General features: G+C 41.7%; 1 protein-coding gene across 6 annotated transcripts in view; it reads left to right on the forward strand.

Moving 5' to 3' along the window:
* LOC149167844 (lycopene epsilon cyclase, chloroplastic-like) overlaps window positions 1-25,114 on the forward strand; it is a 548,933-nt gene that overhangs the window by 323,528 nt on the left and 200,291 nt on the right. For 4 of the 6 annotated variants that reach the window (XM_089433188.1, XM_089433189.1, XM_089433190.1 and 1 more), the window contains exons 6-7: window positions 3,079-3,222; window positions 3,389-3,496. In XM_089433188.1, coding sequence (XP_089289314.1) covers window positions 3,079-3,222; window positions 3,389-3,496 — 252 coding nt within the window. The remainder of the gene's footprint in view (window positions 1-3,078; window positions 3,223-3,388; window positions 3,497-25,114) is intronic. The other 2 variants (XM_089433192.1, XM_089433193.1) reach the window with 1 other exon arrangement.

Genomic DNA, 25,114 nt, shown 5'->3' on the forward strand with positions numbered 1-25,114 from the left:
ACATGGGTCATCTTATTTATGACAACTGATATTTTTCTTGGATTCCTCTCTTCGAGAGGTGTAGGATTGATCTAAAGATCATCCGATCCTGACATGTACAAATGAAGTTATGAATCTATTTTGATTATGGTCAAATTGTCAAGGTTGGCCAACAAACTTATGTAGCCTCAGAAGCCCAACAATCACGTCTATTCATCCTCAATGTTGCATATAAATAGAAGTTGACTTACCCTCATTTGGACACACTCATCTTCACACTTCTCTCTCTCTCTCCTCATTGATTGGGTACGGATTTCTGGGCCTTTCTCTCTCCACATCCTCGAAATTTTAGGAGAGCGAAATTTCAAGAGGCCGAAATTTCGGGAGAGCGAAATTTCAAGTGGCCGAAATTTCAGGATAGTTTGACCAAGCATTGACCAACATGTGTTTCCCTCCTTTGACTACATTTTTGTGAGGGCTATCTCTGTTTGGGAAGGCCGCATTTCTAGGCACAGAAATCGAGGCTAAACGTTGATTGTTGACTAGCATTGACTACAGCTAGAGCTGACCACAAGTGGGCTGTTTGATTAGTCTTTGACTGCGTTGAATTCGATTGTTTTGAGGGTTGTTTTATCTTGCTATTTGGAGCCAAAGTTAACTGAAGTTGACTGATTTGCTGAGGGTCAAATCTGCCCTGTTGACCAACATTGACTTTTCTGGTTAGGGCTCTTTTGCTGCTGTTATAAATTATTAGATTTGTAAATTGTATTATCTCTCTCTGCTAAACTATTGAAGACTAAAAGAAGATTTGATCAAAGGTTTCTCCACATTGGGGTTTGTCCCTGGCTGGTGCCACATCTTGTGTCCTCTTGCCTTGGCTTGTCTTCTACTGTTTATGTTTATGTTCTATTTGCATTTTACTATCATGTTGATGTGTTTGCTAATTTGAATATGATACTGGGCTAACAGAGAAATTGAAGTAAAATTGCTCTAAAGCATAGAACATACCATTATTGCCTAAAATTAACATCTTCCCTGTCGCATTCTCCATGAGAGCTTTAAACTCTCTGAAACGATCAAGGACCTCATCTTTGGTCTTCAAGAAGTAGATCCAGGTTTTCTTGGAATGGTCTTTAATAAAGGTGACGAAATATTCGACACCGTTGAGAGCTCTAGTGGACATCGGGCCGCAAATATCTGAATGTATGAGTCCTAACACACTATCAACGCTGTTGTCACTTCTTGGAAATGTTGCCTTAGCATACTTCCCAAATATGCATCCTCTTCACACATCATCATGTTCCTTGCCAAGTCCTGGAACCCCTATTACTGTTTCTCTGAGCATCCTGAGTGCTTTGTGATGTCGATGTCCCATTCTCTTATGCCATAACTCATTCAGTTCCTTCCCACTGCTAATGTCATTGCCTATTAGCGCCATTGGAGAATCAATCTGTAATCTGTACAACAATTTACTTCGTATTTCAATCTGTCTTACCTTTTTCCAGCTTGGGTGTTTGACATACACTTTCTTCCCTACGAAGTGAATATCATACTGCTTATCCTGTAACTGGATACTGAAATTAGGTTCATACCCAAACTTGGTGCATGCAATACATCTGTAGCTCTGGTGCTTGCTCCTGACTCCCTCTGAAAATCTATGGTACCTCTCCCTACTGGAGTACATTTCGTTTTGTTTCCCATAGTAATCTGGAAGTCCATCTACTCCTCTTTGTAGCTAGAGAAATATTCTCTAACCCTTGTCATGTGAGTTGATGCTCCACTATCTATATACCAGACACCTTGTGAAGCTGATCTTGATAAGCAAGCAAATTTGTCCTCCAATCTGGAAGACAAATCTGAAGTCTCCTGAATGTCACTTCTGTCCATGGTTATGCTAAAGAATTTATAGTGTGCAATTCCTCTTCTCCACCCCGACGCTGGCTCTGCTCTAGCGAATTGTTGCAAGAACCCCCTGCGTCTAGCTAGAGATTTGCCCAACGAAAACTTTGAGCTGCTCCCTTTGCCTCTGGAAAGATCGAATTTTTCTGCCCCTTACTCAGAAAAATCAAACCTCCACAAGTAACTTGACCTCCTGGTAGAATGACTGCGCTGCCCTTGGGAATTTCGACCTGCTACCCACACTGAGTAGCGAAATTCCTTCTTTTGCTTCTGAGCTCTCCAATTGATCAACTGTGCTCTTATACCATGTGAAATTTTTACCTATTATAGCAACTGGAAATTATTCTTCTAACTGAAAATTTAATTATGCAGTTTATTTGCTACGACAAACAACGAATAAAATCACAACTGCAATTTTCACCATAAAAGTACTGCAGAAAATAAAACATTGAAAACTGAGGAATTCTAGCACACACACAAGAATTTTGACACAGTGATTTTTGGACAATTGTCCTTGGAAAAAACCAATTCGGCAAAACTGGTGCAACAAATGAGGGTTTTATTATTATTCTTTAGCAACAATTCTGAGTACAATAATTTAGATGCTCAACTGGCGATCTAATCTGAAGAAAATACTCGCAAAATTTTCATGAGAATTTTTCTCACCCTACAACTATATTCTGCCTCCGAAATTGCTCAATTTGAAAAACTTCTTTCTATGGAAATCTTCTTGCTGAAATGCTATATTGTAAGTTTCTATGTTTTTATTTTATTGTGAATGTACACTAATTTAATCATATGCTTGGAATCTTCTATTTAGATGATGCTTTATGGACGTGATACTCATGACTACTCAATGATAATTTAGAATTAGTGCTTGATAGGGAACGTTGGGGCCATTTTATAATGGTTATTCAGATTAATTCCATTTTTAAATGGTTGATCAATAAAAAATAATAATTAACAATCTTGTGCTGTTGCTGCAATTAGGAAACATAGCTTTGTATTTTCTATTCCTGACCCTTTCAAAGGAGTGCTTATGGTGATCCTAACTAGATACTACAATATATCAATATTGAAAAGGACTTCCCATTCTAATAGGTTATGCCGTGTTTGAGTGGTGTATTGTTGGGTTTTTATTAGCCTCAATTAAAGCGATAGAATTCTAATCTCGAGCCATTCCACACATGAATTGTTCAGGTTGAAAACTCTCCTTATGACCCGGAAATAATGGTTTTCATGGATTACCGAGATTACATGAACCAAAATAATACAGAATCTGATTTGAAGTTACCAACATTTCTTTATGCCATGCCATTATCACCGACACGGGTATTTTTTGAGGTATGTAGTGCATCGAGATTAAGAATTCAATACCAAAATCCATGCAACATTCCTCTGTAAACCTTGCATGCCTTTATGTTATTCTTCATGTATACTTACATTCACGTTTGTCATTGTTTAGCTTGGATCTGTCCATATAATAAAGTTCAAGGTTTTTTGTGTTCAGGAAACTTGTTTAGCTTCACGCCCTGCGATGCCATTTGAACCATTGAAGAAGAGACTACTTGCACGCCTAAAAACGTTGGGAGTACAGATTTCACATTTATATGAGGAGGTAAATTTTGAAGAAAATTGTTCTATCCTCGCTTCAACGATTCATGCCAAATGTATGAAAGTTAGTTTAAAATAAAACTTCTGTTAAAAACGCAAGTTTGATTGAAAATCAATAGTTATTATTATAGAAAAACTGTGTACTGCTGAAGTAAACATCAATTTACATGGGTCAATTAAATATTAGACATAGGCATTATAAAGTCACTTGGAAATTAGGTTATTTTATGCTTTTATTCTTTATTTCATTTTAGTGTGGTTTCAAGTCTATCCCACATTCATAAAGTGGATTGACTCGCCTACCTTGTAACTCTTTACAGGAGATCTTTTACTTTCTCATTTTGAATGCAACCTTATATTTATTTTTATTTTTTCGCGTTACCATTATATGGTATCAGATCTCGACATTCTCAAAGCTGTATCAAGAGTCTTGTGCCTTTGAAATACAAGGTTTCCACTCTTGTGATTTGAATAGTTTGGGTGTCATGGAGTCTACAAGCGTGAAGACCTAGGGCCTGCTTTCAGCAAACACAGATTGAGGGATCACCAGCATTGAGGGATCACTAGCATGACACATCGAAGAACCAATAGGATTTTGGATCATTTGAAACCACGTATTGTTTCATTTTTAATTTCAAAGTCTCGGAACCCTACAAGGCTACATATTGAGATTCTGACAGAGAAAAAGGGGGAATTCAAGCCATTGAAAGTTAACCGGCAATTTCAGCTATGAAAACAGAACTTAGAGCTAACCGGCAATTTCAGCTATGAAAATAGAACTTAGAGCTGTATGAGCCTGTCCTTCAGTGAATTTCTGGAATTTTTTCCTTTCACAGATTTCGGAGCAGATTCAGTTTGTATTGATGCCCAGACTTGCATATTTGAAAGAATCGATTGCTAATTTATTGTTTTCAGTAGATCCAAATAGAAATTCACTAATTTGGTGATGGTTGCTAGTAGATCTGACTGTTTTAAAGCTGTTTGAGAGCAAATCTACCTACATCTATGTGTCTTTCAGTGGTTTGAGAGTAGATTTGTTGGTTTTGAGGCTATTTTTTAGCAGATTTGGCAAAATATGCATATTTTTGGGCTGTGCTGGGGCTGATTTATTAGAAATCTACATGTTTTCTGATGATGCATAACAGTTTAGAGCTAGCACCCAGGTGTGCTTGCTCTAGGAGCGCAGATTGAGGGATGTCAAGTTTCCACCAATGCAGTAACTAGAAAATTGAAATTTATCTTCTAACTTATGTAGTTTATTTGTCTTCAGAAATATTACTGCAAATCACGATAAATTCACCACTGCAATTTGTCACAGAATTAAACACTGGAATAGAGAAAATCACACATAAAATTGGACACCAATATTTTTGGACAATAGTCATTGGAAAAACCTCAATGTGGGAAAAACCAGTGCAACAGATGAGGGTTTATATTATTGTTAACAAATATTCAGCAATATGAGGGATACAATTGCTTGCCTGATATTGGCAAAGCTCTGGTATACAACTCCACTGTCAAAATTAGTCTGGAAACACGAAGTTCCCTCTGCAAGAACAACTTTGCCTCTTCCCAACAATTTGCACCCCCTCCTGGCAACTCGCACTGCTGGCCAGAAATGCACACTGCTACTCTGGGAAAATTTGTACAACCTTCGGGAAAATATCCCTGCAAGTAAAACTGCCTCTCTCTGCCTCCTGAAGCTACTTGCACCTCCTCCGGCAACTAGAAGTGGAAATTCTGCTCCAACTACACACACTCGGTAAACTGGCTAATTTGCAATGCTATTTCAGCCTCCTCTAGCAGATAAAATCAGCCTCCTTTCTTGTCACTGGGACACTAGAAAATCTGTGGAAATCCTCTTCGGAAATCTCCTCCCAAATCTCTGCTGAAACCCCACTGCTGGTGTCTCTCTCTGCTTCAACTGCGCCCTTGCTAAATCTCTACAACTGGGTAAGTTGAATTGCTCAAGTTTTTTGTCTCTCCAACCCCATCGACTTGCTCTTTATAATTTCTTATTGAGCAACCAATGACCATGGTCTAATCACAATCAATGGCTAAGATCATCTTAACCCCATCAAGTGACTTTACTAGAAGTCTCTAGAGAAAAATTGATTTTCCTCAATTAATTTGAATTAATTAACCAATTTTTCTAAGTGAGACTTAGGGAAATTTTAATTATTGGTCAATTAATCTAATTGAGGCATTTTCTTGTGAATGTTTTCTGGGTATTGGTGAAAATGTGTTCCCTAGCCTCATAGACACCATAGAGACTAGAACACCTATCCGCTGCTACTGAAAACTAACACTCCCTCTTAGTGAGGAAGGTGTTCTCCACTACTCCCATCTTATCCCTGAAGAAGATAAACTTTGCCTTACCCAAGGCCTTCATGAGTATATCTGCAACCTGCTGATCTGTGGGAACATGTAGCCGAATTGACCCACGCTGCACATAATCTCTGATCAAGTGGTACCTTATGTCAATATGCTTCGACCTATCATGAAACACTGGATTCTCAGAGAGCTTGATACAACTCTAATTATCACAAAAGATATTGGTCGAATCCATCTGCTGACTAAACAAACCAACTATCATTTTCCAAAGCCAAATAGCTTCACATGTGGCCATGCTTGCTGCCATGTATTCTGCCTCTGCAGAACTCAATGCCACGAACTTCTTCTTCCTACTGCACTAAAAGACAACCCCTGATCCAATACTGTAGCAACACTCTGAGGTGCTTTTTCAATCCATTGAACTCCCTGCCGAGTTTGTATCTATGTATCCACATAAACTAACAACATCACCTTGAGCATACCTCAAGCCATACTCGATTGTGCCATGCAAATACCTCAAAACATGTCTCGCTACTATCCAATGCACCCTCTTTGGCACCACCATAAACTGACTGAGAGTGTTGACCACGAAACAAATGTTTGGCCTTGTGTTGACCAGCTATATTAGAGATTTGATGAGTTGTTTATACAAGGTTGGTTTCACATCTGCGTCCTTTGATACATCTATCTTCCTCTAGTAGGTAATCATAGGCATGGACATAGGTCTATAGTCTTTCATCCTTAACCTCTTTAGGATCTCCATAGTGTATTTCCCTTGACCAAGGAAAATCTCCCCATCTATCTTCCATACCTCTAGTCCTAGAAAGTAGTGCATCAGTCCCAAGTCCTTCATCTCAAATTTTGCTGCCAAGTCCCTCTTGCAGTACTTTATGAACCCTGATGACCCTATCAAGAAGAGATCATCCACATACAAAGCTAGGATGTGGCTCACCTCCTACCATCAAATAGTAGAGGTTGGAATCTGCTTTGCTCTTCACGAAGCCCATCTGCTGCAAGTAGCTATGTATCCGACCATACCATGCCCTGGGAGCTTGTTTGAGCCCGTATAACACTCTCTTCAACCTACACGCATGTGTGCCTCTATCATGCATCTCAAAACCCTCTGGTTGTTCGATATACACCTCCTCCTCTATCACCCTGTTCAAGAATGTAGTCTTGACATCCATCTGGTGAATCTGCCATCCCATTTGTGTTGCTAGAGATATCATGGCCCTAATGGAAGTGTATTTGGCCACTAGTACGAAGGTCTCCTGATAATCTATGCCTTCCTTCTTTGCATACCCCTTGGCCACAAACCGTGCCTTGTACTTCTCTATGCTTCCATTGACAACATATTTGATCTTATAGATCCATTTGGACGACCTCCCATATATCATTAATCATGATCGAGTTACACTCCACCATGGCATCTTGCCACACCTAATGATGTTCAACCTCCTCATAATTAGAAGGTTCTTTGTCAATGACCTCTGTCACCAATGTCTTGTACCTATCTGGTTGTCTGCGCCCCCTCTTACCCGTCCTAGGATTCCCCACAAACTCCTGTGCATCCTTCATCATCTGACGAACTTTTCTGTTGGTCCCATGACTAGTGGTGGCTGGAGCTTGAAGCTCCTCATCCTGCCCCTATTGCTTCGTCTGTTATGAACTCATAGGACCCTTTGCATGTGAGCTAGTGCTTGTACTCTATTGTTCCTGCAATTGTCTCTACGACTGCTGCTCAACCATTGGAGCTTCTGCTGGCTCACTCTGAGGCTTGAGCACCTGCTGGCAACTTGCGAGATCTCCTGAAGGCTTTCTCCTCCTGGAACTTCACATCTCGTCTCACGATGATACTCTTGCTACTCGAAATATAGATCTTGTATGCCTTGGACCTTTTTCTATAACCAACAAAAAATCCCTTTTATGCAGTTTGATCAAGTTTGGTGTATTTATCCTATGGCACATGACAATATGCAATACTACCAAAGATCCTGAAGTGCCCAACCTCTGGTTTCTTCCCTGTGAGGACCTCCTCTAGTGTTATCTTCCCCAATGTTCTGTGAGAAAACTTGTTTTGTATGTACACCTTTGTGCTCCATGCCTCCGCGGATAAGAATTTGGGCATATCCTGATCATACAACATAGCCTTTTGCTGCCCCAACAATTGTCCTGTTCTTCCACTCCGCCACTCCATTCTGTTGTGGATTGTATGGAGTTGTCCACTCTCTCTTAATTCCCTCCTTTGCATAGACCTTGTGAAGTCCTTGTCTCTATACTCTCCTCCATTGTTTGTATGAAGTACCTTGATATTTTTCCCAGTCATCTTCTCCACAAGAGCCTTAAACTTTTGGAAGTGACTGAAGAACTCATCCTTGGTCTTGAAAAAATAGATCCAAGTTTTCCTGGAGTAGTCATTTATGAAGGTAACGACATAATTGTACCCTCTGAGAGATCTGATGGACGTAGGGATGCAAATATTTAAATGTACAAGCTGCAACACACTGTCTGCTCTATTGTCACTCCTTGGGAATGCTTCTTTAGCGAACTTCCCAAGTATGCACCCCCTGCACACATCATCATGTTCCGTGCTCAATTCTAGAACACCAGACACAGTCTCTCTGAGCATCCTAAGCACTCCATCGTGTAAATGTCCCATTCTCCTATGCCACAATTCTCCCAAGTCTCTACCACAGCTACTGTTGTTGCTAACTAGTGCCTTTGGAGAATCAAGTTGCAACTGTAAAGCTTATTGCTTCGAACCCCAATCTGCTTGACCTTCTTCCAAGTCTGGTGTTTAATGAACACATTTTGCCCTACAAAGTTGACATCGTATCCCTTATCCTGTAGTGCAGAAACTGAAATTAGGTTCATGTCCAATCCTCACACGTGCCACATATCTGTAACACTAGTGCTCTTGCCTGACTCCCTCTGAATGCTGATGGTACCTCTCCTGATTGGAGTACACTTCGTTTTGTTTCCCATCTGAATCTGGAAGTTCATCTCCTCCTCCCTGTAGCTGGAGAAGTAGTCTCTAGCCCTTGTCATATGCGTTGATGCTCCACTGTCTATATACCAGACACTTGTGGATGTGGAGCTAGAGAGGTAGGCTATGAGATCGAATTCTTGGAAGTCAAATCCAAATTCTCTTGATCTTTGAATCCTACTGCGACCTTTCTTGGAAATTATGTGAACTCAAATACACTGGAGAAATTAATAAATTGGGTTATAAAACCTCGTGTGCTTTCTCTTCCTGTGCCCTACGCTGATTTACTACTGCAAAACCCTTTTGTGCTAGATTTTCTCTGATACAATGTGAAATTTCCACAAATGCAGTAATTGAAAATTTATCTTCTAACTTACGTAGTTTATTTGTCTTCAAAAATATCATGGAAAATAACGATATATTCACCATTGCAATTCTTCACAAAATTAAATACTGGAACTAAGAAAATAATGCACACACATAAAATTTGGACACCAATATTTTTGGACAATAGCCCTTGGAAAAACCCCAATGTAGGGAAAACCAGTGTAGTAGATGAGGGTTTATATTATAATTAATAAATCTTTGGCAATATGAGAGATACAACTGCTTTCCAGATACTGGCAAAGCTCCAGTATACAATTTCTCCACTATCAAAAATAGTTTGGAAACACGAAGTTCCATCTGCAAAAACATCTCGGCCTCTTCCTAGCAATTCACACCTCCTGGATCCTTGCACTGCTGGCTAGAAATGCTCATTGCTACTTTGGGGAAATTCGAACAACCTCCAAGAAAATATCCCTGCAAGTAAAACTACCTACCTCTGCCTCTCGAAGCTACTCACACCTCCTCCAACAATTCTTCTGACAACTAGAAGTGGAAATACTGCTCCAAATACATGCACTGGGTACGCTGACTAACTTGCACTGCTATTTTGGCATCCTCCTGCAAATAAAATCAACCTTTTTCCTTTCATTGGGACACTGGAAATACCGAGAGGGGGGGTGAATCAGTATTCCTTAGCAATTAGCACTTTTAAATCTTTTTAAAGCATTATTTAATCTTCAATTATTATTAATGTTTATGCAATAATAATAGTAAATAAAAGAACACAGTAGACACAAGTTTTAGGTGGAAAACACCCTCCAGGTCAAAAACCACCAAATGCTTTTTTAATAAATTCTTTAATCTTCAGCCCTAACTGAAATGAAAGCAACAAATTCCTAGAATTCTAGAAAAGCATTCTTCTCTAGCTCCCATTGGAAGAACGCCCCAATGCCCTGGTTTCTTCAGTAATCCACTGAATGGATGCCCTAACAACCTAGCAATCCACAACTCGACCTAGCACCACCTTACCACCCTGAAGTGTTCACATGCGCCAACCTGTAGGCGACTTCATACACCTACCTAGCACCTCCTTGCCACCCTATAATGACTGAAATAAGACAAAACTGTGGATTCCCAAACCGGGGACAACAATCCACGATACAATAAGATGTACAATGATTTTTGTGTACTTGACCAAATACCCAATCACTCTATGACCTGCAACCCAACCATGACATCATTCCAATAGTGACTCCTATACCTCCCAACACTGCCTCTTCGACTCTAGGCAGAATGACTCTTTTACAATCTTTACAATGATGACTCTTTTACAACTTTACAATGATGACTCTTGGCCTTGACACTTCTTCACAATATATGGATGGCTGTCATGTTTTCAAAGGATGTCCCGTTGCAATGCTTCCTGATTTCATACTTCTGTTCTTGAATTCTTGCTTGAAGTTGTACTTGAATCTTCTTCTACTTGCATGCAAAATTTCCTTGGCGAAACAAATCCCAAAACAAAACAAAATACCCTTCAACTTACCTCTGCCTGCAAAACACATGTAAGTGCATAATAATGAATAAATACGAATTAAAATTATAATGCGTACCTGAAGTGTGCTTGTCACTTTTGTTGTTGACTTGTTGTAGCAGTAGACAAAGATTCCCACTCTTGATATAGGCCTGGACTCTATGCAAGACTCTATCCAAAATTGACCTAAAGATATATCCAATAAAAACTGATTACAAACCCTAGACTTGTGATTGACCAAGTTCTAAGTACAACAACAAAGACCATTCTATCGACTATGACAAGACAAGTAACATGAACTTACAACATGATATAGATTTAGCAGACTTTGTGTAGCGTCAAATGTGTAGTATCAAGAATAGGACATCAGAAATATGGTATCAAAACTAACTCTGACATATAGAGACATAGAGATATAACCAAGACCCTGTATATACTTACGTTGCCCTGCAAAAACATATGTCAGAGATGATACTCAAAATTCAAATGTAAACACTAACCATACATGCCTTGCTGTAGGAGACTTACCCTTGACTGTTGATGTGTGGTACTTACTGCAGTGATCCTTGAATGCTTGCTTTTTCTTTCATTCTAGGAGCTCGATATTGAATTTGTTGTAATGTCAGTTGCTGGTTTGGGGCTAGGTACCCTTGTATGTTCCTATCTTGCACCAATGAATATACTTCACCTACAGTAGCATGTTAATGTCTAGTCTTGAATTACGTATCCATCTTGTATGAGCCTTGTAATAATAGAGTATTTAAAACATCTCATGCACCAACACAACAGTCCCTCAATGGATGACAATATAGAACAAAAGACAAAATTGGCCAACAAACCTTTCTCCAAAGAGATCCATGCCATTCTTAACCATGAGCAGCCAAGAGATTTGCAGAAGAAGCCAGAAATAGGACATAAAATCTTTAAACTTGGGACAGATTTGAAACACATGAAGGTCACAGTGAAATCCCTTTTCAAATTAGATGAGTTGGATGCACTCCTTTCTGAAGTGAACTAGTTAGAAGGGAGAAAACTGATTTGGGTGCTAAAACCAACTATGCTTGCTCTCATACAACACAAGTTCTTGGAGGAACCTTGTGAAGGGGTTAAACTTCCAGTTGCATCTTGTCTCAGTCACATCATGAGACTAACCGCCCCTAGAGCTCCTTACAATGATGATGTTATGAGGAGAGTTTTCAAGCTGATAATGGATACTTTTCAAGACTTAGACAACAGTGCAGGTCCTACTTTTGGGAAGAAGCTTGAGATTTTAGGATTTATGGCCATGACTAGGACTTATGAAATCATGTTTGATCTTGAGTGCGATGATTTGATCCTGCAGATGTTCCAATGCTTCTTCAGCATTAGGAAACATCATTCTAACACAGTGATAGCGCACATGCATTCCATCTTATCATCATGTATGATAGGCTGTGATGCCATCTGTTGGGAGTTGCAGTCTAGATTGTTGTCTGTTCGGAGGAGAGAGCAGTTGGTTTCACCTGTTCCTTATGGTCTAGTTGAGAGGTTGGTTGAGCAGAAAATTGGGTTGTTCAGGAGGCAGTTGACCGGGGAGGAGCAACTCAGGTTTGGGGGCTCATGCAGCAAGAATGAGATGAGGAGGAAGGGACTTTGCTTCATCTGCAAAAGACCTTGGGGACCTGGCCACTCATGCTTGAGTGACACTGAGGAGATGACAGAGGTAGAGTAGGGAGATATTCTTTATGTCTGTTAGGATGAGGACTCTTCGTTGGACGAGTCCATGGGTGTTAAAATTGGCAACTAGGGCCAAACTCCATTTGGGTCATCTTATTTATGGCAACTGATATTTTTCCTAGATTCCTCTCGTCGAGAGGTGTAGGATTTGATCTAATGATCATCTGATTCCGACAAGTATTTATGGAGATATGAATTTATTTGTATTTACTTGACAAATTGTCAAGGTCGGCCAGCAGCTAAATGTTTGGCACACATGCCCAACACATCATATAAGTACAAGTGAGGTTGAGTAATTATTCACTTATCTCATCTCAACTCATCTTCTCTCTCCTCATCTCTTTGGTCCAACAAAGGAGCAACTTCTCAGAAGGACGCATTTTCTATTTAGGGCAACGTTGACTGATTTTAGGGTAGCGTTGACTTTTTGGGCAGCGTTGACTTTTCTAGGGCTGCATTGACCAAGTGCTAGGCTGTTTTGTGAAGCATTGACCAAGGGTTGACCTGCGCTGGCTATTTGGGTGCTGCATTGACCAGCATTGACCAAAGCGTTGACCAATGTTGACTAGTTAGGGCTGACCGCAGACTGCTGATCTTTGATTGTTGTTTTGACCGTTGACCAAGGGCTGTTTTGGGTTGCCGAAGTTTGCTGTTGAAGACCGAGTTCTTCAAGGTTGACTAGAGGTCAATCCAGGGTTGTTTGACTAAGTTTGACTTTGCTGATTTAGGGTTCGCTGCTGCTGTTATAAAATTACAGATTTCTGAATTGTACTATTTCTCTTTGCTGAACTATTGAAGATTAAAGAAGAATTGATCAAAGGGTTTCACCGCATTGGGGTTTGTCCTTGGCTAGCTGCCACATCTTGTGTCTCTTGTCTTGGCTTGTTTTCTGTCGATCTATTAATGTTCTATCAGCATTTTACTTTATGTATATGTGATTGCTAAATAGTGGGTAACAAGAAGAATTGAAGTAAACTGCTCTAAGCATAGAACATACCATAATTTAACATGGTATTGGAGCTGAGGTGAAGAAAAAGCCCAAGCAAGAGAAAGAGCAAGAGCAATCACTGAAGGTTGTTGAAGCAATCTCAAAGACTTCATGGGGTCCTCATCACACTTACCCACTGAAGACAAGCTCCGTGAGAAGTCTGTCTATCACGGATGGAAGATGTCTCTCGATCTGACATTAGAAGTGCAGGAAGTGTTGGACCATGTGAGAGGTAGAATCGTTGAGCCTCCATCAAATGCATCCGCTGCTGCTAAGAACAAGTGGACCAGGGGAGAAGTCAAAGCAAAGAAGATCATCCGGGACTCTATCAACAAACCCCTGGTGGCCTATGTTTCCAAGCTGAACACCTCCAAGGAAATCTACGATAGACTGCTAAGCTAATTTAAAGTTAATGATGCAAATCAAGTTTTGTTCCTTAGAAATAAGCTGAAGGAAATTAAGAAGGGCAAAGATGAGAGTATGCAAGCATACTTCTTAAGGATCACCAAAATCAAGAATGATCTCCTATCGATTGGGGAAGTCGTTCTTGACAGGGAAATGACCATCACAAATCTCGGAGGGCTCCCATCTGAATGGTGTATATTCAGAACCACTCTTCTCAACAATAATGTAATCCCAGGATTTGTGGAACTGATGGCAAGATGCATTTAAGAAGAAACTAGGATGGAAGAGCAGGAAATGCCTGCACTTAGAGGCAATCCTGCTGCATTCTCCTCTCATGCTAAAAGGAGAAACAATTTCGGGGCTAAATCTAAAGGAAAGACCGTACCGAAGGGTGGAAGAAAAGGAAGATATTACAATTGCAACAAAATGGGCCACTATGCAAGGGAGTTCCCCGATAAAAAGAACTCACATCATGACGATGATCAAAATCACTCCCGAGGTTCAATGGCAAAAGGAATGCCAGAAATCAAGGAAGTGGTCAACCCCCAAGAAGGCAAGAAACCCCAGGTATGAATCTAACGTTGTTAACAATAAGCAAGATGAATATTATCTACCAGTGGTCCTTTCTACTACTGCTCCCCCGGACTCGCTGGGAAATTGGCTTATTGATAGTGGTGCCTCAAGGCATTTCATTGGTTTCACAGAAGCACTCTCTAATCTGAGAGAGAAGGAGACCAACCTGGAAATTGTTCTTGGGGACAACTCCAAATATCCCGTGAAAGGCGTACGGAATGTCACTCTTCAATTGAATCAGAGTAAGACAATTCATTTGCAAGAAGTCCTATATGTACCTGATCTAAAAAAGAACCTGGTGTCCATTTCGGCAATGGAAGACAAAGGCTACAAGGTGGCCTTCGTCGATGGCAAGGTACGTGTATGGAAAAAGAATTTTAAAGATGCTTTCACTCTCGGGTTTTGAGTTGATTCATTATATTAGGTCGGAGGAAGTCCACTAGGTGTCATGTCTTGTGACACATCCCTTCAATCCAAACTTTGGCATCGGAGGTTTGCTCACCTTCATTATAAAGCTTTACCTGATGTGAGACAAATGGTGACAAGGATGCCCGAGTTCGAAATAGAGCAAGAAGGTGTCTGTCCGGGATGTGCCGAAGGAAAGCTCAAAAGGGGACCATTCCCCTCAAGCCATAGCAAGACCTCCGATATATTGCAGTTGGTTCACTCAGACATATTTGGTATGATGCATGTGAACTCCTTGGGAGGATATTTATATTACCTCACTTTTACAGATGATTATTCTTGCAAGACTTGGATATACTTCTTGAAAAAGAAGGATGAAGTGTTCTCCTGGTTTCGTCACTTCAAAGCCTTGATCGAGAATCAAACTGAAAAAAAGATCAAGATCTTAAGGACTGATAATGGGACTGAGTATGAATCCAATGAGTTCCATGACTTTTGCAAAGACGCTGGCACTAAGAGGGAGACTACAACACCATATACTCCTGAGCAAAATGGTGTGGCAGAAAGGAAGAATCGTACAATTGTGGAAGCTGTCCGTGCTATGCTCCATGATCAAAGGCTTTCGAAGTTTCTATGAGCCGAAGCTGCAAATACTGCCGTATATGTGCAAAACCGATGCCCTCATCAAGCATTCGGTTCCAAGACTCCCAAAGAAATGTTCACTGGTAAGAAACCTGACGTATCTCATTTTAGAATTTTTGGAAGTCCTGTATATTTTCATGTGCCAAAAGAGAAAAAGAATAAATTGGGTGCATCTGGAAAGAAAGGAATCTTCGTGGGCATTAGTGAAAATACTGAGGGCTATAGAATCTACGTGGCTGGTCAAAGGGAAGTCGAGATTAGCCATGATGTCACCTTTGGCGAAGATATGGCTCTTAGCAAAGTTGACAATCTTCCTACTCTAAGGGAATCTAAAGAGGTTGACAGCAAGAAACTGGAGGAAAAGGAAGATGAGACGATGCCCGATGTGGAAGAACTTATGGATCCTATTGACCCCCCTCTACAAGAGCCTTCCTCTTCTAGGAAGAGGCCTTCATGGCTCAGGGGGACACTTGATGATGTCGAAGGACACATTGCACCTAAAGGGACTTTCCTTGAAAGTAAGAAGCCAGCCAGGTATCAGGGATACTTGACCATCATGAGCACGATCATTCAAAATGAGCCTTCATCGTTCACAGAAGCTGTCAAGCATCAAGTATGGAACGGTGCTATGATTGAGGAATATGAGTCCATCATGAAGAACGATGTCTGGGATGTGGTCCCTAGACCCTTGGACAAAGCAGTTGCCACTTTGAAATGGCTTTACAAGATAAAGCATGGAGCTGATGGAAGTGCCGAAAAGTATAAGGCTCGTTTTGTCACTCGTGGCTTCTCTCAGAAGGAAGATATAGACTATGACGAGATATTTGCACCTGTTGCCCGATATACCACCATTCGCTCGATCATAGCCCTTTCTGCTTTGCAAGGATGGAATCTACATTAGATGGATGTCAAGACTGCATTTTTGCATGGTTTCATCAAAGAGGAAGTCTATGTGGAACAACTCGAAGGATTTGAGATTCATGATCGGGAATCTCATGTGTGCAGGTTGAAGAAAGCCCTCTATGGGCTGAAGCAAGCACCTCGAGCGTGGTATGAGAGGATCGTAGCTACTTGATGAAGCTGGGATTCACTAGGAGTGCAGCCGACCCTAACCTTTACTTTAAGGTTGAAGATGACAAACCTCTCATACTGGTGCTGTACGTTGATGACTTCTTTCTAATGGGTGCAGACCCTGTCATTCACAAATGTAAGAGGGAGTTGGCTTCTGAGTTTGAGATGAAGGACCTAGGACTGATGCACTATTTCCTAGGACTGGAAGTCTGGCAGAAGCAAGGGGAGATTTTCCTATCTCAAGGAAAATATGTGGTGAAGATGTTGGAGAGATTCGGTATGGTGGACTGCAAGCTCGTGAATACCCCGATGGAGCTTGACTTCAAGAAGTTAAGCAGTAGTGTTGCCGGACCTGTTTTACAAAATGCTACCGAGTATCGTCAACTCATCAGAGCATTGATGTTCTTGGTGAACTCCCGTACGGATATATGCTTTGCAGTCAACATGTTGAGTCAACATATGGTTGAGCCTCACCACACACATTGGATTGGTGCCATGAATCTGTTGAGATACCTTCGTGGCACAATCACTCATGGATTGAGATACACTGCTAGAGATGTGAGATTACATGGATATACCAATGCTGATTGGGTAGGCAGTGTGGTGGACTGAAAGAGCACTTCCGGGTGCTGTTTCTCTTTGGGATCTGCCTCAATATCCTAGATGAGCAGGAAGCAGAAGTTGGTGGCTTTGAGCACCGCTGAGGCAGAGTACATTGCTGGAGTTTGGCCTCTTGTGAGGTGGTCTGGTTGCGGAAGCTCTTCATTGAGCTGTTTGGATTTACATTGGATACTACCGTGATCCTATGTGACAACCAGAGCCTGATTCGTTTATCAGAGAATCATGTATTTCATGATCGCTCCAAGCATATCGATATCAGGTACCACTATATCCGAGATATGGTGCAGCGGGGAGCAATAAGGCTCCAACATATTGGTACAGATGAGCAGGTCGCCGACATTTTGACGAAGCCCCTGGGAAAGGTCAAATTCTTGACTTTTCGAGAACGACTTGGTGTCGTTGAGAGACCCTCTTATGAGGGTCGTGTATGATGCATACATTGAGCTCTGGGAGCTTCGGGGGGCTTGGGGTACTTCTTGGAGCTACATGCGACCACAGGGCGACTCACCCTCCCCTAGTGGTGCGCTATGTATAGGGTGAAAGGTTCAACCTTCCCCTGTGATACCCCGTGGCGACTTTGGGACAAGATGATTAGTTCTCCTATCGAGGCATCCTACCCATGCAGTCTGGGACTCATTGGAAGTACCTTTCATCTGATCAATGAGTAGGGAAATGGGGTTAGGGACCATTAGTAGTACTATCGATGAACTCATCATTGTATCTACCGTACTCCCTATGCTAGGATGACCTCCATTGATCTGGGATCAATGATACTGATCTGGGATCAATGAGAGTGGTACGACACACTTTGAGATTGACTTCGGGTCAGTGGAGGATGGTATGATACATCCTCAATCATTTCTTTTTATTCATAGTTCAGCAGAGGAGAGCAGAGCCGAGCAGTGCAGGGCAGTGCATTTGATGGCAGAGATAGCACCGACGGTCAGACAGAGTAGCAGATGGAGTTCTCCCTAGTTGAGAGGAAGTGTTAAAATTGGCAACTAGGGCCAAACTCCATGTGGGTCATCTTATTTATGGTAGATGATATTTTTCCTAGATTCCTCTCATCGAGAGGTGTAGGATTGATCTAACCACTGTTGATAATATCGGCGATATTCGAAAATATCGCGATATTTTCGGCAAAACGATATATCGCCGAGAAAATATCGCGATATTTTCAAAATATCGGAAAATATCGGAAAATATCGCGATATTTTGAAAATATCGGCAAAATATCGGCTATATTTAAAAATTTGAAAAAATTATTTTTTATGCTTGCCGATATTTGCCGATATTTTGCCGATATTTTTGCCGATATTGCCGATAAGATATTTTCTGGACCCTTGCCGATATTTTGCCGATATCGATATTTTCAACACTGGATCTAACGATCATTCGATTCCGACAAGTATTTATTGAGATATGAATTTATTTGTATTTACTTGACAAATTGTCAAGGTCAGCCAACAACTAAATGTGTGGCACACATGCCCAGTACATCATATAAGTACAAGTGAGTTTGAGTTATTATTCACTCATCTCATCTCAACTCATCTTCTCTCTCCTCATCTCTTTGGGCCAGCAAAGGCGTAGCTTCTCTCACACGTGCAAGAAGAAGGACACATTTTCTATTTAGGGCAGCGTTGACTTTCTGGGAAGCGTTGACTTTTTTAGGGCTGCGTTGACCAAGTGTTGGGCTGTTTTGTGAAGCGTGACCAAGGGCTGACCTGTGCTGGCTGTTTGGGTGCTATGTTGACCAGCGTTGACCAGCATTGACTGGTTAGGGCTGACCGCAGATTGCTGATCTTTGACTGTTGTTTTGACCGTTGACCAAGGGCTGTTTTGGGCTGCCGAAGTTTGCTGTTGAAGACTGAGTTATTTAAGGTTGACTAGAGGTCAATCCGGGACTGTTTGACTAAGTTTGACTTTGCTGATTTAGGGTTTTTTGCTGTTGTTATAAAATTACAGATTTTTGAATTGTACTATTTCTCTCTGTTGAACTATTGAAGATTAAAGAATTGATCAAAGGGTTTCCTTGCATTGGGGTTTGTCCCTAGCTAGCCACCACATCTTGTGTCTCTTGTCTTGGCTTGTTTTTTGTCGATCTATTAATGTTCTATCAGCATTTTACTTTATGTTTATGTGATTGCTAAATAGTGGGTAATAAGAAGAATTGAAGTAAACTGCTCTAAGCATAGAACATACCATAATTTGACAATGGGTTCATACAATGATACCTTAGAGGAGCACAAGTCATCATATGGAGTTGATGACAGTAGCCCAGATATGCATCCATGTGTGGTAGAGGAGTATGTGGAGCAACCGATGGTTCCCATGTGGGAAACAGACTAGAGAGCATATGAGTGGCTGATGACTCAGCATAGAGAGCACATCGAGGAGCATGAGTCATGTCGAGTCATTGACATCAGGGCATATTCATATGATGAGCAGTTCGTGGGTCCTGGGAGAGACATTCAGGATAGCGTGTCACTAGTGATGAGTCAGCATGAGTAGCATATGATGGAGCGTGAGTCCGCTGAGGATGAGGCACATAGTATGCATGATGAGCCTTCTTGGGAGAGCCAATTAGAGGTTCATATTGAACCTGTGATGATGGATGAGGAGCAGCCACCCTTGGTGTCAGCCACTGATGAGGAGAAAAAAAATGTACAGACAGCTGGCAAGGTGACATTACTCACTGACACTTGTCCTCAGGAGATGTTGGAGTATGATAGGACAATTCGGTAGGAGATTGGTGGACTGGAGGAGCATGGAGTTTCCTACCAAGCGAGGGGGATGGCAGTGTGTCCATCTTTGGGACTACCCATTGATGAGATGCAAACAAATGTAGTGGCAGCAATATGAGTTGCAGCATTTTCAGGCAACAACCCTCTCCGGGAGTACAAAGACGAGGCTTGTAACACGATTTGCCCACTTTTTCCCATTAGAGGGAGAGAGGCAAGATTTCTTGGGCACGCTTGGATTGTCCAGGTAGAGCATCAACAGCTGAGCATGGACCAATTTCAGCATAGCAGACATATCCCTTGCACAGGTGTCCATGCATTGGATTGGCGAGAGATCATGAGCTGGTATCCTTTTGATGGAGTGTCATTTTTAGTCAAGAGCATTGTATTGCAGGAGCCCTCCAAGGTGAGGGATATCACATGCTTCAGTTGGCAGCAGGATGTAGGCTGGCCACTCATTAGTATTTCAGCACTGCTTCAACATGATCAGGTTGACCTTGATCTATGCCAAGGGTTGGATTGGAGAGAGGTGATGAGTTGGTACGTGGCGGGTGGAGCAGCATTCACAGCCAAAGGTATAGCCTAGCAAGAGCCGTGGAGCCTTGATGCTCTTCTTGGCGGCATTGGGATCCGGGAGGATTTGCTGATGATAGGTTCCGTCAGAGATTGATCTAGGATCCAGACATCGAGGAGTCCGTCCATGGTGGGTTGACACAGGAGTAGAGCGTCACCCAGTTGGTCATATGGGATCTTGGCATTGTGTCTTAGTTGCGTTGGACCACTAGATTGGTCCACATATTTGGATTTCTTGAGGACAAGAAATCTTGGGGTGGGAGGACTATCATGTCCCCATTTTTATCATTCTTCATAGTGCAGCCAAGGAGGATTTCCAGGGCCGGAGATGGCTAGGTCAGTGGAGCAGGTTTATGTCATTAGGGATTCCGATGGAATTTTGTGGAGTTTTTATGGGATTTGATGGCATTTATTTGGCATATTCCATCATCTGCACAGTTTGCCTTTCATTCCGTCTCATTTCAACAACTTTCAGAAATCAACATTATTATTGGGCATAACTTAATTAATTATGCTCGAGGTGGCATTCCATGGAGATTAATTGGTGGAACACCTCAGTGTAATAGCTCGGGAAGATCTACAGGATGGGATGGTTAGATATGAGTTTCAGTGGCCCGAGGAGACATGGTGGCCAATTTACTCTTTTCCCCCCATTAAAATGATATTTTAATTGAAATAAAAGAGGAAAAAGTGCTCCATGATTAAAATAATAATAAAATAGAAGGTTCTAGAGGAGTCCATCAAATCTATAAAAGAGGTGGAGGAGACCATTGGAGGACATCTTGGATTGAGTATTTGCTTCTTGTATTAGAGGTTGAGAACCCGGTTCTCTACTCCATTGCTAGCCCTAGGACGAAAACCCTCGGGTGATTTAGAGAGATTGGGCGAGCACTCATCTCCCCTTGGTGGATTCATTCAGAATGCATAGGTGTAGAGATTGTTTCTCTGTTTTAGTTTGGAGACTGGAGGGTCATTCCTAGCTATTGTATTGGCATCTATCTGTATATAATAAAGCTGGATTTTGGTTGCTGCATTTCTCATTGTTTCTCATGTTGTGATCTTTTAATGAGATTTTGTGCAATTTATAGATTTATGGTTCTGGTTTTACATGGAAATCTTCTGGAAAAATCATGATAGTTTAATATAAAGTGTCTATTCCAAAATTAATTGATTTGGGACATTACACCATCCCTAAGCTGGTATTCGTCAGCTCGTGCACCCACCAAATGTCTCAATTGGAGCTTCTTTTTCCTGCCCATGAAACATTGTGTCCCATACAACTATCTAGGGTGAGCCTCCCATGTCCTGCTACCTATATTGAGGGCACCATGGGGCGACAACCCGACCCTCAGCAACTGTAAGCCATGCTCGAGAGTGATAGGTATGTAAGTCCCCACGAGTCTGCATGGACACTGAAAGGTAATCCCATGGATGCCCCTCTCTCTGCCCTGGTCTTGCTGATAACTCCATCGAAGACCTGACCCAGATGCTCAACAACACCCCCATCCATATGGGGTGACCTACATCCAGTGGAACACCTTGTTCATTTTTGGTAGCATCGAATGTCCTCTAAGTCTCAAATTTTGTAGGGAGGCTTAGACACATGCGTTCTCCAATACCCAGAAATCGTTTTTGGAAATTCCACCTAGAGACAGTTTTATTAAAATAATTAATTATTTTTAATAGGTCCCTAAGTCTAAACTTAGGAAAATAAAATAATTAATGGGTATTAATCTAACTGCGGGTGTAACTTCTAGAAGAAGACAAGGATCAAGCAGAAATGATCTTTAGCCATTCATTAGCTTCTAATCTGGGCCATTGAATGTCAACAAGGAGATTATTTAAGGAGGCTTGAGGGTCATTTGGAAGACACAGCGAGTTTAGAAGTTCGATTTTTTGAAGTAGAGCAGCTGCTGGGGGAATTTCGATACTGAGGTTTTGCAGTGAGGGGCAGGGATAGTTTGGTTTGAGAATCCTATCCTGAGCCAAGGATACGCAATAGAGAGGCACTAGAAGGAGGCAACGCAGTGCCCAAGTGGGGTTGACACGGAGCTAGAAGGGCTCACGCAGAGGCAGCACAGTCCTCCAAGTAGAAGTCTGAAAATTTGCTGGGGTTTGACGTTTTGAGCCGGGAGGGTTGACGTCAGAGCTCCGGGATAGAAAATCAATCTAACGTTGAGGTGACATAGTGCCTTAGAGGCTGACACAACGCCCACACAGGGTTAGCACAGAAATAGTCTTGGACACGTTGGTTCAGCTGCCGGATCAACCAGGACTTGCCAGGTAGAGTGAGGTAATCTCACAAATTTCTTTTGCTAGTCATATTTCTCTATAACTGGATTCCCGGGAGGGAATTCAGAAAACTATTGCATAATAATAAAAACCCTCAGATCTGCTGCACCGATTTTCCCGCATTGGGTTTTTTTGGGGACATTTGTCCAAAAACAACTCTGTCATTTGTGTGTATCTTTCTCTATTGTTCAGTTCCATGTTTCGACATATAATTTAATTGGGGTAGGCTGCAATGTATGTATTTCGATGTTTGCTGTAGGAAACTACAAATAACTTGTTCATGTAAATCTAACAAGTAGGAAAAATATCATCAATGTTGCAGTAGGAATTCCTGGGTTCAAGGAATTTTCACATGGTATCAGAGCAAGTGCAAGTGAGACAAGAACAGTGCCAGAGAACCCAACACTGAGCAGGAAAGGAGGTCGAAAAAGCTGCAGGAGGCAACAGTTCGAATCCCAGAGGGGTTTGCACAATTCTAGCTGGAGGGCTTAATTTCAAAGCAGTCTCTCTCTGAGTGAGTTGATAGAGAGAAGGGATTTTAGATCGAAATCTTGTCGTGGCAGAGGGTGCAACACTGAAGCCTCAATGTGAGGAAGAGCTGGTGGGACACAGTTTTTCTGCAGGCCGTTTTACTGGGCAGACAGACGTCAGAAGAGAAGAGAAGCATAGTGAGGGAACTTTTACTCAATAGACTTCCCGCCAAGAAGTCCGTTCTCTTATTGGCTGAGCAGCAACAGTAATAGCAGAGAGGAGCAATTCGACATTTTTGAGGCAAAGATGGCAACCAGTGGTTTGAGGGATCAGGATAGATTGGACGGAGCATCCAACTATGTCATCTGAAAGGCAAGGATGTCATTCCTTCTATATGAGCATTCTCTCAAGACGTGTGTCGACATCGTGGTGGCTGTGCCTGCAGATCAAGATCCACTAAAGAAGTACAAGGCAGAAATGGCGAAGGCAAAGAGAATGATCCTCGACGGATTGGAGGATCATGTAGTTTGTGTTGATTTTTGGTAGCATCAGATGTGCAGGGAGGCTTGAGCACATGTATTCCAAAGAACCCGTAAAGCATTTTGGGAAATTCCACCCAGAAACAACTTTATTAAAATAATTAATTATTTTTAATGGGACCCTAAGTCTAAACTTAGGAACATAAATAAATTAATAGATATTAATCTAACTGTGGGTGTAACTTCTAGAAGAAGACGAGGATCAAGCATAAATGATCTTGGCAATTGATTAGCTTCTAATCTGGGCCGTTGAATGTCAACGAGAAGATTATTTAAGGAAGCTTGAAGGTCATTTGGAAAACACATAGAGAGAGCTCAGAAGTTCAATTTTTTGAAGCAGAGCAGCTGCTGGAGAGATTATCGATAGTGTTCTTTTGCAGTGAGGGGCAGAGATAGTATCCGAAAGAGGGAATTTTTCTTGGGTCGAAGAGTACAAGGCAGAACGACATCCAGCGAGAGGTTGATGCTGGCCCACGCAAAGCTAACACGATGGCAACGCAGAGCCTAGAGGAGGATCGAATTCCTGCTGAGGAAATTGACTTTCAAAAGTCGGGAGCCAGGGTGTGAGATTGGGAGGCTAGAAATCGAAGAATCTGGGCAGCAGAGGATCTAGAGGAAGAACAACACAGTCCCCAGCTGAGGTCATGCAGAGACTGCGTAGGGTTGACGCAGATCTGCGCAAAAGGGACGCAGAGCCACCTTCCAGTGAGATCATTGTCAGAGTCTTCCAGTGAGAGGGTGAGATCATCTCACTATTTGTTTTGTCCAGTTTCTCTCTGTATCAGATAGCCAATTGGGCTTCTAATGAATTGTACTCATATTTACTACTGCATGATAATAAAACCCTCAGAGTTGCTGCACTGGTTTTCCTACATTGGGTTCTTTTGGGGACTTTTTTCCAAAAACAACTCTGTCATTTGTGTATCTTTCTCTATTGTTCAGTTTCTTGTTTCGGCATATAATTTAATTGGTGTAGGCTGCAGTGTATTTATTTCGATGTTTGCCATAGGAAACTGCAAATAACTTGTTTATGTAAATATAACAAGTAGGAGAAATATCGTTAGTGTTGCAGTAGGAATTCCGGGGTTTAAGGAATTTTCACATGGTATTGGAGCAAGTGCAGGTGAAGCAAGATGAACAGTGCCAAAGAACCCAATGTTGAGCAGAAAAGGAGGTCAAAAAAGCTACAAGAGGCAGCTGTTCGAATCCCTAGAGGGGTTTGCGGAGTCCTAGCCGGAAGGCTGAATATCGAGGTAGTCTCTCTCTGAGTGAGTCGACAGAGAGAAGGGCTTCCAGATCGAAATCTTTCGTGGTAGAGGGAGCAACACTGAAGCCTCAACGTGAGGAAGAACTGGTGGGACGCAATTTTTCTGTAGGCCGTTTTATTGGGAAGAAACACGT

Source organism: Pinus tabuliformis, chromosome 5_1 (genome assembly GCF_031772625.1).
Source record: "Pinus tabuliformis cultivar Carrire ecotype Pingquan chromosome 5_1, CPIR1, whole genome shotgun sequence".
In the NCBI taxonomy this organism is placed as follows: domain Eukaryota; kingdom Viridiplantae; phylum Streptophyta; class Pinopsida; order Pinales; family Pinaceae; genus Pinus; species Pinus tabuliformis.